This window comes from Muscardinus avellanarius, assembly GCF_963383645.1.
Source record: "Muscardinus avellanarius genome assembly, chromosome: 17".
Classification (NCBI taxonomy): Eukaryota; Metazoa; Chordata; class Mammalia; order Rodentia; family Gliridae; genus Muscardinus; species Muscardinus avellanarius.
This window is the reverse complement of record NC_137803.1, coordinates 39,660,145-39,673,780: the sequence shown is the minus strand read 5'-3', so window position 1 is coordinate 39,673,780 and position 13,636 is coordinate 39,660,145. Positions and strand designations below refer to the sequence as shown.

The 13,636-nt window shown below is 40.3% G+C and overlaps 1 protein-coding gene across 1 annotated transcript in view; it reads right to left on the bottom strand.

Annotated features, from left to right (window-relative positions):
* SLC39A6 (solute carrier family 39 member 6) overlaps positions 1–13,624 on the bottom strand; it is a gene marked incomplete at both ends in the record, with an annotated part of 26,170 nt that extends 12,546 nt beyond the window's left edge. Inside the window, 4 exons of the mRNA XM_080714307.1 lie at positions 5,909–6,127; positions 8,785–8,954; positions 10,865–11,048; positions 12,797–13,624. Of these exons, the coding sequence (XP_080570433.1) occupies positions 5,909–6,127; positions 8,785–8,954; positions 10,865–11,048; positions 12,797–13,624 (1,401 nt within the window). The remainder of the gene's footprint in view (positions 1–5,908; positions 6,128–8,784; positions 8,955–10,864; positions 11,049–12,796) is intronic.
* Positions 13,625–13,636: the final 12 nt, after the last annotated feature.

Below are 13,636 nucleotides of genomic sequence, written 5' to 3'. Positions count from 1 at the left end.
TTATTTACAGTTTCTCTGATTATGACTGAAGCAATCACCTCCAAACCTGATGCTATATTCTAGATCTGATTAACTAAACCTCTGGCCAGAGAGAAAGCCTTATATTTATCCCTAGCAAAATGCCTTAATCAGAGTACTTAAATATTTAAATAATCAAAGTACTTAAATATAAATCAAAGTACTTAAATCAGAGTAATTAAATATTAAATAATCAAAGTACTTAAATATTTACAAAAATAAATTAATTCAGGGGAGCCGGGCGTGGTGGCACACGCTTGTAATTCCAGCATTTGGGAGGCTGAGACAGGAGAATTGTGGTTCACAGACAGCCTCAGCTACTTAGTGAGGCCCTGTTTCAAAATAAAAAATAAAAAATAGGGTTAGGGGTGTAGTTTGGAGGTAGTTTGCCTCTGGGTTCCATCCCTAGTCTGAAAAAAAAAAAAAAAAGAATTCAGGGTATTTGTAAAGTTTACTTTCCTTTTTAATTGACAAAAATAACTTAAATCTTGCTGTTGTACTTCTCATTGAGCAGTGACTCTAGAACTTATAGCTAAACAAATTCCTTAAGAACCTAGAGTCCGCCATGCTGCACGCTGGTTTCTGCTGTCACGGAGCTTGTCAGTCACAGGAGGGGGCTTGACACAAGTAAGGATCATACAGCTCTCCGCAATCTTTGATACATCGCATAGAAGAAACACATAGGGCACTATCAGCATATCATAACACGATCTAAATAATCTTCAGCACAGGCTCCTGAAATATGGGACAATTCACCAAAACCTGAAGATGAGCAGGGATTCGCTGGGGAAGGGTGGGAGACAGAAAAAAGAAAAGTACATGGGAGGGCCCAGAAGCAGGAAGGGGCCAGCACCATGCTGGAATTAAAATATAAGGTGGTTGGGGCCTAGTAGGTCAGAGAGAAGGGGGCTAGAAATGAGGCTGGAGCAGAGGCATCCAGACGATGCAACCTGTTTCAAGTGGCAGGCTTTGTCCACAGAGCAATGGGAAGCCACTGAAGGACTTTAAGTAGCGGCACACAATCTCATCATCGTTTGTTTCATTTAAACAAATCATTGTCTGCTCTGTAAAAATTGAATTGAGAGAGGAGGAGAACAATGTGGTCAGCCAGTTAGGAGGTAACTGATGTCACTTAGGTAGGAGATTATTAGAGACTTGGACAAGAATGATAGCTAGAAAGATGAACAGAAATGGAAAGATCATGGACATCTAACAACTTGGTTAGAAATGGGATGAAACAAATAATCTTTGGTTTCTAGTATGAGGAACAGTCTTTACTGGTAGAAAGTTTGAAGTAGAACTATTATAGGAGTCTAACTGAATATATCAAGTACGATATCTAATCCTAATTGGAAGGTAGAGATTTCAGACTGACATATATGGCAAGTGACCTCAACCTCTGCTCCACAGAATCTCCCAGGGGTGTAACTTGGACCTCTTAAGAAAATTGCTAAGTAGAATGCCCTGTTATGGGCCTGAAGCACTTCCATCACTCACCATATAAAGAATAGTTTTCTTTTCTCAAGAGAATCAACTGAGATTAAAACTATTATGTAAGTACTACTAAGATCTGGGTGCCCTTGACGAAAAATAAACAACATATTCTAAACAAGGAAGAGAACATGAAATATTCATAAGACTTCTGTAGGAAGATTGTCTAGAAATTACACTTACTTGCTATTTCATTATTTTTTATATGGTCAATAAATATTTATCCAACATCGATTACGTAGCATAGATGCCTCTGGGCACTGGAGATGGGGCAGTAAACAAGACAAAGAGATCCTGGCTCTTAAGAACTTATATACTAATAGCATCCATCCATCCATCCATCCATCCATCCATCCATCCATCCATCCATCCATCCATCCATTGTACAAGGGGTGGAACCCAGGGGTTTTTCTACCTCTGGGCTACATTCCCAGACCTATTTTATACTTTATTTGGAAACAGGGTCTCACTAAGTTGCTGAGAGCCTTACTAAGTAGCTGAGGCTGGCTTTGAACCTGTGCAATCCTCCTGTCTCAGCCTCCCAAGCGCTGGGATTACAAGTGTGTGTCACCACGCCTGGCTAGTAGATACTATTTTAGAGCAGAGATTATCAATCTTTTCTGACTAAAACCCACAGTAATACTTAAATTTATACAGAGTAGTATGTAATATATTTTTATATTACTGTTGGATCTAAAAATATAGGAACGACACAAATTTCACAGCTTACTAATAACCTAGAGTTGGAAAATAAATGTTCTGTACTAGATAAAAGCCCGTCTCTTAGAATCCCAAGTTATAGAGTGTCAGGGCAAAGAAAAGTTATCTTCAGGTAAAAATTTAAAAACTAGCCAGGCATGGTGGTACATGCTTGTAATCCCTGTGCTTGGGAGGCAGAGACAGGAGGATCACGCAAGTTTGAAGCCAGCCTTGCTGGTTTAAGAGACCCAGAGGTAGAAGGGTTCCATCCCCAGTACCGCCAAAAAAATAAAAATAAAAATATTAAAAATTAAAAACTAAATTAAATTAGAATATTAAATTATGGCATTTAAACTAGAAATACAGTAAATAAAACATAAACTAAACCCCAGACCCCTCCTCTCAACATAAAAAAATGTTCATTTTTTAAAAGTAAGAATAGTTGGGCGTTGCCGGGTGTGGTGGCGCACGCTTGTAATCCTTGTGCTTGGGAGGTGGAGACAAGAGGATCATGCAGGTTCGAAGCCAGCCGCACTGGCTTAAGAGACCCTGTTTCCAAATAAAAATATAAAAAATAGGTCTGGGAAAGTAGCCCAGAGGTAGAAGGGTTTCCAGGAACCCCAGTACAACCAAAAAAAAAAAAAAAATAGTTGGGAGTGAGGGCACATTCTTGTAATCCTTATACTTGAGAGGTTGAGACAAGAGGATTGCAGGTTCAAGGAGAGTTCTCAGCAAGTAGTGAGACTCTCATCAACCTATTGAGACTGTTTCCAAATAAGAAATAAAAGTGGGCTAGGGGTGTAGCTCAAAGGTAGAATACCTCTGGGTTCAATCCCCAGTAAAACACACACACACACACACACACACACACACACACACACACACACACAGTAATTCCACAGGACATAAAGAAATAGGACATATCTTCAAACCAGTCTAAGAAAAGCAACTGGGTAATGGGAACATGGAAGATTACTTCCTAGATAAGGAATAAATAAACGATTACTTACTTCTTTCCTTTACATTTAGGTCCCCTAAAGAGGGTTCAAAATCTACAAAATGAAATTTTAGTGAATATAAAGTCTATAAGGACAAGTATTCAAGGACAGGAAGGCTGCTCACACATACTCTTGTTTCCCACAGTGAGCTCAAACTGGGTTAGTTTTCAAACCTCTTAATGCCAGTTATACTTGTTACTTTAATTGCACAATTTAATTACACATTGCTCAAACTATGATGACATAATGGTGAGAACAGTTTCTTCCATGAACTTACAAGTTGAATGAACACTTTTAAAAGAGTCAAAGGCAAGTTGCTTTGAAAAAAAAGTGTATTAAATTATATAAGGTGACCACTGTGGAAAGTTTTTAAAATTTCCAAAACCTAGACTGTGTGTGTGTGTGTGGTGGTGGGGCGGGGGGGGGGGGGACTGGGAATTGAACCCAGGGGCATTCTAATTCTGAGCTACATCTCTAGCCCTATTTTATCTTTTTTTTGGAAACAGGGTCTCGCTAAGTTGCTGAGAGCCTCACTAAGTTGCTGAGGCTAGGTTCGAACCTGTCATTCTCCTGTCTCAGCCTCCAAGTACTGGGATTACAGGTGTGGGCAACCACAACCACGCCTGGCCCCAAATCTAGATTCTACACTAAGAAGAGCCTTACCAGTGTTTGACCTCTTATTCAATTTTAGAGAAGCCATAATTTTAAACTGTAAATGAAATATAGCATGGCTATTAAAAAAAAAAGATAAAGAGCTCTATCAAAATCCTCATTAACATCAAATCAGCATCAAATGAATGTAAAGATATTTTAAGTTAAATCTGAATGCCAGAAAATTGCCCTTATCTTTTTTTTTTTTTTTAGTACTGGGGATAAAACCCAGGAGCATTCTACTTTCAAGCATATCCCCAGCCCTATTTTTTAGTCTTTTTTTTTTTTTTTTGAAACAGGGTCTCCCTGAGTTGCAAAGGGCCTTGCTAAATAGCAGAGGCTGGCCGGGCGTGGTGGCGCACGCTTGTAATCCCCGCGCTTGGGAGGCGGAGACAGGAGGATCGCGCAGGTTCGAAACCAGCCGCGCGCGCTGGTTTAGGAGACCCTGTTTCTAAATAAAAATATAAAAATAGGTCTGGGAGTGTAGCCCAGAGGTAGAAGGGCTTCCAGGAACCCCAGTACCACCAAAATAAATAAATAAATAAATAAATAAATAAATAAATAAATAAATAAATAGCAGAGGCTGTCTGTGAACCATGTTCCTCCAGTCTCCGCCTCCCGAATGCTGAGATTACAAGCGTGCGCCACCACACCCGGCTCCCTCATCATTTTTTAGAGTCACTTCCAACAGTCTTTTGACTGATTTGCTTTCCCACATCAGACAGAAGAGGCAGATAACCTCAGGGAATAAAAAAGGGATTTTTGTCAGAAATAAAAAAGAAAAAACAGTGCTTGGCTTCATACTATTTTATGGTCCAATTTGCAAAGGGCAAGCACATGAAAGGCACATACTCATTTTTTTTTTTTTTTTTTTGCGGTACTGGGGATGGAAGCCAGGGGCATTCTATCTCTGAGCTAAACCCCCTGCCCTATTTTTTATTCTTTGTTTTGAAACAGGGTCTCTCTGAGTTGCAAAGGGCCTCATTAAGTAGTTGAGGCTGTCCACGAACCGCGATCCTCCTGTCTCAGCCTCTCAAATGCTGGGATTACAAGTGTGAACCACTACACCTGACTACCAATAAGTATTTATGATATAACTACAGCACCTCTAGACTTTAAGGCCCTACTTATGCCTTGTGTTTGGTCACTCATATGAATATTTTTCCTTGTCTTTTTTATCCTTCCATGAGTTTCAAGGAACAGCAAAGACAGAAAACTCTGGGGTTATCAAGATACAGATAGATTATCAAGAAGCATGATGGGAATGTCTCTGGGTACTGAACACCTCTCAAATATGGACCATATACTCTGGGCAAGCCATTCTAACAATGAGGAGTGCTATTCCAAATAAACTTCCATTGGGTATAATGGCACATGCCTGTGATGTACTTGGTAGGCAGAAACAGGTTTGAGGCCTGCTTCAGCAATTTAGTGAGGTCTTGTTTATTTTTCAGTCCCATGGTAGTGGGATTGAACCCAAGTGCTTCTGCCTCCAAGCTACATCTCCATCCCTATTTTACTTTTTTATTGGGAAAACAGGGTCTAAGTTTCTAAAAGCCTTGTACTAACTTGCTGAGACTGTTTTAAAACCTGCAATCCTTCTGTTCCAGCCTTCTAAGGACTAGGATTACAAGCATGTACCACCACATCTGGCTTAACCCCATTTCAAAATAAAAAATAAAAAGGACTGGGTCAAGCTGGGCGTGGTGGCGCACGCTTGTAATCCCCGCGCTTGGGAGGCTGAGACAGGATCGCGCAGGTTTGAAGCCAGTCTCAGCTACTTAGGCTTTCAGCAACTTAGTGAGACCCTGTTTCAAAATAAAATATAAAATAGGGCTGGGAGTATAGCCCGGAGGTAGAAAGCCTCTGGGTTCCACCCCCAGTGCCACAAAAAAAAAAAAAAAAAAAGAAAAAGAAAAAAGAAAGAAAGAAAAGAAAAGAAAAGAAAAGAAAAAGAAAAAAGGACTGGGTCAGAGATAGTAAGCCCCTGGGTTCAATTCCCAGTACCAAAAGTCTGACACATAGTAAGTACTCAGTGTCCCTTTTCTTACCTTTTTCTTCTTATCTTTAAATTGCTTGATCAGTGTGAGCACATGTTCTACAAGGAACATGAAATACAAGCCCCCGAGAGCTGTCAGACCTTTCCATGTAGAATCAAAGTAGGTACTTTCTTCTATGTTCTGAGAAGACAGATGACTGAAAAGTGGACCTCTTTTCGTTTCCATTGTTGGTTCTTCATGGCTATGACTATGATGATGACTTGCGTGAGACTAAAGGTGAAACAATATGTAATTTATAAATTCATTAGTTTCATATGTCAAAAAAGTAGAGTCAAACTTAAATCATTCAGAATTAGGCAAATAATGGGCTAATACTTTAGAGTTGAGAGGACTTTAAAAATAAAATGGCCAATGGGCAGCTAGCTATCTAGAGCTCAAATTATGTTTTGTTCTATGGCACTTAAAGAGTGGTTCTGTTTAGTGTAAAGACAGATACATTCCCTAGTAACCCTCCTAATACATAGTAGAGAGTATTCTCAGTATCTGACAAGTTACCATGGCTACAATTAGCAGGGAAATCACTGAACTTCATGGGCCACAGTACCTACTGCTTATACTCCCAAGTGAAGATTCATATCAGTGTCATAAGCCTAGTCTTGTAAGAAGTCTAGTCTGTGTGTAGTGATGGGCCTGGCACACATCTGAAATTCAGCAGCCTATAGCTGAGTATAACTGTTGCTATTGCTTGTTAGGTAAGAGGGTATGGAGCACATGAACTGAGGTCACAGGGCACACCCAATGCCCATGGACTTTGTGTAGTATTCCTAAACATCTGTCATCTGGTGGTCAGGGAGCTTGTCGTAGCATAAGAGGTTTCTTTCACTACTGAACAGAACATGAAATTTGTGGTATTCTAGGAATGGAGTCATTTAGCTACTTACCTGAAAATCTAAAGAAAATGTAAAAATATGAAATCCAAAACTTACTTCAAATATTTACTGAAAATTTAAATTCACAGTTTCTGGGTGTAGTGACACACACCTATAATCCTAGTATTTAGGAGGCCCGAAACAGAAGGCTTTCTGGTTCAAAGCTAGTCTCAGAGATGGGTGTGGTAATGCACACCTGTAATCCTACTACTTGGGAGACTGAAACAGGAGAACTATAGGTTTGAAGCCGGTCTCAAAAATTTAGTGAGACTCTTTCTGATTAAAAAAAAATAGGGCCAGTTAGCTCAGAGGTAGAGGGTAAAAATCCTCTGGGTTCAATCCCTTGTGAACACACACGCACACACACACACAGTGCCTCAGCAACTTAGGAAGATCCTGTTCCCAAATAAATAAAGTAGGGCTCAGGGAAATGCCCTGAATTCAATCCCCAGCATCACCAAAAAACAAATATACAAATAAGTTCATCTTGTGGGAAAACCTCTAAGTTTCTTGGGTACATAAAGGGTCATATATTTTAATTTTATGGCAATTCCATTAAGAAATAATTCCCATTGTAACAATCTGTCACAGTACTAATATCTGAGAAGAATTTGTCTCCTTTTGTTAAGTGGGTTCAAAAATTTAAGTCTGAGCCAGGCATGGTGGTACACACTTGCAATCTCAGTACTTGGGAGGCTGAGACAGGAGGAGCACAGGATTGCAGCCAGCCTCAGCTACTTAGTGAGACCCTGTTTCAAAATAAAGAATAAAAAATAGGGCTGGGGGTGTAACTCAGAGGCAGAATGCCTCTAGGTTCTACCCCCAGTATAATAAAAAAATAAATAAAAATTAAGTCTGTATTTATTTAGCTTATTTAGCAGATTCCCTTAAAGAGAAAAGCAAAAAACAAAATCCAACTATGAACATATATTATAATCTAGCACATCCAATATATTACATATATATATATATATATATATTTTTTTTTTTTTTTCTTTTTTTGCAGTACTGGTGATTGAACCCAAGGGCAAATACTACCAGCCCTATTTTTTATTGTTTACTTTGAAACAGGGTCTCATTACATTGCAGAGGGCCTCACTAAGTAGTTGAGGCTGGTCGTGAATCTGTGATTCTCCTGTCTCAGCCTCCCAAGTACTGGGAGTACAACCATGTGTCACATGCCCAACACCAAATATATGCATGCATGCATCCATCCATCCTCCTTCTTTCCTCCTTCCTTTTCTTCCTTTCCCTCCCTCCCTTCATCCCTCCCTCCCTCTCTCTCTCTTTCTCTCTGCAGTACTGGGGAATTGACCCAGAGGCATTCTACCTCTGAGCTACACCCTCAGCCCTATTTTTTTATTCTTTTTTTTTTTTTTTTTTTCCCGGTACTGGGGATGGAACCCAGGAGAATTCTATCTCCGAGCGACACCCCCTATTTTTTATTCTTTATTTTGAAACAGGGTCTCACTAAGTTGAGGAAGGCCTCACTAAGTAGCTGAGGCTGCCCACAAACCCAGATCCTCCTGTCTCAACTTCCCGAATGCTGGAATTACAAGTGTGTACCACGCCACCATGCCCTGCTTATTCTGTTTGTTTGTTTGTTTGGTGGTACTTGGGGTGGAACCCAGGGGCTTTTCTACCTCCGGGCTATACTCCCAGACTTATTTTATACTTTATTTGGAAACAGGGTCTCACTAAGTTGCTGAGAGCCTTACTCAGTAGCTGAGACTAGCTTCGAACCTGTGTGATCCTCCTGTCTCAGCTTCCCAAGTGCGGGGATTACAAGCGTGCACCACCAACGCCCGGCCCTACTTATTCTGTGTTTTGAAACAGGGTCTCACTAAGTTGCAGAGTGCCTCAAATATATATGTTAAAATCAGTTTCTCTAAATCAGATTTCTAACTTTTTGTACAGAGATTCTACCACAAACCACAAATATAAAAATATTTTCAATGTTGAATAAAGCACACTAGTAGGACAAATTACTGTACTTACATGTGGAAGAAGGTGCAATAAAGCATCACCACTCAAAGTCCCAACAGCCAATGCCACAAGGAAACTTAGGAGAAACTTGAAAAACACCCGATTCATGAGTGGTACCAAGATAACTCCCAGCAACGACAAGAAACTGATGATGGAAATGGCTATAAAGCCACCAACCCAGGCTGTCAAACAAAACAGAAAAAAAAAAAAAAAATCACACAGTTAATGACTTCTACAGAGATTTTTTGAGAGTGATATAAAGCAACATATAAGAGCAAAGCTATAAAAAGAAACAAATACAATGTGTAAGACCATGGCAATAGTACAATAATAAGAAGCTTCTGCTGGCTCAAATGAATAAGCTGGCTGGTAATTAAGAACCCTGGAGGTAAGTGGCCTAAGCCTAGTAGAAAATTCCACAAATGCGGTTAATGGAGGGAAAAGAGTTACCAAGATGAATTCTAGCTCACTTTGGATCTGAGCTTTCTGAGTCCCAGAAACAAAACAAAGAAAGGAAGAAATAAAGAAAAACCCAAAATTTCTGCATTAAACAAGATATTTTATCTTCCTCTTTACAGCTTTTGAGCAACCTGGTCCTGAACTACAGTGGGGCTTATCCTAGTTTCACTTACACACCAGAATTAGGCTCCGAAGCAGCAGAAATAAACTGACCCCTGCCTGCTCCAACAGTGTGACATATAAAAAGCCCAAATTTGTGATAATCCTGATGCTTCCTGTGGGATAACTCCATACAAGTTGTCACCTAAGTTTTTTTGTGTGTGTGGTACTGAAGACTGAACGTAGGGCCATTCTACCTCTGAGTTATATATCTCCTAACCTCCAGCCACCCCTCCCCACCCTCCCACCTTTTATGTGTGTGTGGTACTGGGGAATGAATTCAGGGGCATTTTACCTCCAAGCTATACTTCCGGCCACATTTTATTTTTTATTTTGAAACAGTGTCTTGTAAAGTGTCTGAGGCTGGCTTTGAACCTGCAATCCTCCTACATCAATCTCTCAAGTGCTGGGATTACAGGTATGCACCACCACACCTGGCTCAGCCCTATTTTTAATTTTTTTTTTCCCTGTGGTGCTGGGGATTAAACCCAGGGGTATTTTACATCTGAGCTATACCATCATCTCTATTTTATTTTATTTTGAAACAGTCTTGCTAAATTGGGTCACAGATTCACTAGGTTGCTGCAGGGGGCTTCAAACCTACAATCATCCTGTCTCAGCCTCTCAAGTACTGGGATTATAGGCATGCACTACCATGCCTGGCTCCAGCTCTATTTCTTAAATATTTATTTTGAAACAGGGTCTCACTCTATTACTGTGCCCTGGCCTTGAACCTGTGATCCTCCTGTCTCAGACTCCCAGGTAATGGGATAACAGGCATGTACCACCATGTCAGGTTTCTTTTCTCTCCCTCCTTCCCTCTCTCTCTCTCCCTTTCCTTTCCTTTCCTTTTTTGTGGTACTGGCGATTGAACCCAGGGGCATTCTACCTCTGAGCTACACCCCTAGCCTTATTTTATCTTATTTTGAAACAGGGTATCACTAGGTTGATGAGAGTCTCACTGTGTGCTGAGGTTGTCTTCAAATCTGTGATCCTCCTGTCTTAGCCTCCGAAGTACTGGGATTACAAGCATGCACCACCTCGCCTGGCTTTCTTTCTGAGTGTGTGTGTGTGTGTGTGTGTGTGTGTGTGTGGTACTATGGATCGAATCAAGGGGCATTCTACCTCTGAGTTATACCCTCAGCCCTTTTTAACTTTTTGTTTTGAATTAGGGTCTTGCTAGGTTGCCAAGAGTCATGCTGTGTTCCCGATGCTATCCTAGAATCTGCGATCTCCCTGTCTCAGCCTCCCAAGTCTGAGGGTCTTCAGGTGTGCACCACCATGCCCAACTTTGTTTCTTTCTTTCTTTTTTAAAGGGGAAGGGTAACATGCTTTCCTCACATTCAAGACAGAACTAAGATGATATATCTGGAATTATGCTGAAAATGAATAAGTCGATTCAAATGTTAAGGAAAGATATAACATAAAGGTATCTACTGAAAATTATTTTTACATTGAAAAAAGACAATTTTACCTATTTGTAAAGAATAGGTCTTTGGAGGGATCTCAGCCTTCTTTTCACTTGTTGTATGAATCAAACAAGCTCTAGAATCAATTTGGTTGATGATGGCTGGGCAGAGATAGTTGAACTCAGTTGCATTCAGTGGAATCTGGATGCCCATGCCATGAGATGTGAGCAGCCTTGACGCATTGAAGCACTGAAGGACACAAAGCAGAGGAAATCAGCAGGAGGCATGCCCACTACAGAGACCACCAATAGGGTTGATGACACCACTTTTCCTTATTAAGGTTACTTATTTAAGTTAGTACAAGTTAAAATCAACTTTGTTTTCAGGACTTTGGAACTTGCCACTAGCAATGTGGAGATACTAATTCCACAATGGTGGTGTGCCACCTCTTCTGAGGACTCGGGAGAAACAGTTACATCACTAGTCACCTAAGGAGAAAGCCTCCAGTGGGATGAACTTCGAGATAAATGGAGATTCACAAGCCTGTTAATTCATTGTATAAACCCATTAAGGAAATGAGCTTTAATTTCAAAATGGGCTTCATTAGAGATTGAGAAATATGTTTTAGTACTAACGATATCCGACAAGCCCAAGACATGTCCTTCCAGCAATGACTCTACTTGCAAAACTTAGCTCAGGTCTATCTACATACCTGGCAAAATAGCACTCTACAATGAGAGACTATTCAATTATGCAGATTACGTTTGTGGAGAGTAATGTTAGCTAATAAAACAAACCTGTATGAGCAGGCAGATGTTTTCTAAAATTTAACTAGATGACAAGCTTAGTTTGAAGAGAAATTCCTTTCTGCAATTTAAGCTTGCCACAAAAAAAAGAGAGAGGCTTTAGTACGTATTTCTCATCTTCTGTAAAACGATTTCAAGTTTCCACAATTCTCAGCCAATCCTACTAAGAATGAACCTCATCACCTCTGTTGCTATGGCTATAACCATTAGAAGGATCAGTCCAAACTTAGTACCATCACATGCTGCTTTTGCTTTTTAAAGTATGCCAACAAATTCTTTTTTTCTTGACATCTCTCAGCCAATATGAATTACGTAGTATCTGAAAAACCACATGAACCAGATGTTTCATTTGTCCAGCATGACGTTCTTGGTGGCTGCTCAGTTTTCAGTCACTCCAAAGTCATTGTGATCTTTCTGCCAAGGGGGCAGCGCTCTCCTTAACATGTTTTTCAGCCCCTTCTACCATACTTTTCCCAAAACAGATTCTAAGACCTGCTTTTTTCTTTTATTTTGAAATAAAGTCTTGCTAAGTTGCTGAGGCTGTCCTCAAACCTATGATCCTCTCGTCTCAGCTTCTGAAGTACTAGTATTATAGGCATGCCCCACTGTACTGGCTTAACTCCAGCTTTTTCAACCTATTTTCATTTTTTTCCTTTGCGGTTTGATCCACAAAGAAATCTCTGGGGATTGAACCCAAGGCCTTATGTATGCTAGGCAAGTCCTCTTACCTGACCTATATGTCTTGTTTTCTATTTTTTTTTAATAAATAATATTCACCTTTAAAGATTTTCTCGGGAAAACTCTTAATATCTTTCTATAGATATTTACATTCTATGTTAAAAAATATTTTAGCAGGCAGCACTATTCTCATCAAAGAATACTTCCCCATGTTCTGTATCAGGAATGTTTACAGCACATCAGGCAAACTGTGTTCTACCTTACTAAGAAGGTAGAGAGGGTGCAGTCCGTCGAGTCACCCCTCCATGCCAGTGTGGCATGAGGCTGTATTTCTATCCTCTGTATTTCTATCTTTTAATAAACTTCTTTAAATCTTAAAAAAAAAGGTAGAAAAATTCCCTTTTCAATAACTTTGCCATTTTATTTTTACTTTATACTCCTTACAACTAAGAGAGTACCAGTGACAAGATAGACAAGCAGGTATGTTAAAACAATGAGCAACATTTATCTTACCTCCTGTGTATTGTCATTTAGGTGTCTAGAATACATGAAGCCTTTCCTGGGCTCATTCACAGACTCATTGGTTTTCCTACTAGCCAGCCGGCGGCTCATCCAGCTCTTCTCTGTGATACTGGGTGGGGTGGAACTGCTTCCGTCTTTAGGGATTTTTCCAGGTTTCAGAGTCTCTACTGTCTCTAGAAAGTGAGTCCCTTCAGAAACAGTGTTAGAAACAGTTGAGGTTACTTCACTAGCACTGATACCCTCTTTCACATTTCTTCTGCCATTGGCATGCTCTGGTCGGTGAGATCCTTTCCCCTGGCCACTTCTAGGCTCTTTATCTGAACCATCAGAATCATGGTCTGGGCAAAAAGCTTTCCGATTATTTTTACCAGGAGCAGCATGATTATGGTGAGAGTGACGATCATGGTCAGAGTGATGCTCGTGGTCAGAGTGATGGTCATGGTCAGAGTGATGCTCGTGGTCTGAGTGATGGTCATGGTCAGAGTGATGGTCGTGGTCGGAGTGATGGTCATGGTCAGAGTGATGCTCGTGGTCATGGTGTATATGGATTCTTTTAATCTTATCTATGCCTATATTCTGAAGTAACTTTCTGAACCCTTCAACTGACAAGGAATTGTTCTCTCCATAGCGATAGAAAAGCTGTTGTACATGATGTCGCTGTGTGGTAAGCGCCAACTCAACATTGATGCCAGATTCCCAATTCGGGTTGATTTTCTCAGTGGTTGGAGAGAAAGCAGCTGCTGATTCTAGCTCCTGAAGAGGATTTGTGACCAAAAGGGCAAAGGTCAGGATCAAAAGCACAGATAAACTCTTCGCCATTGCACCTTCCTA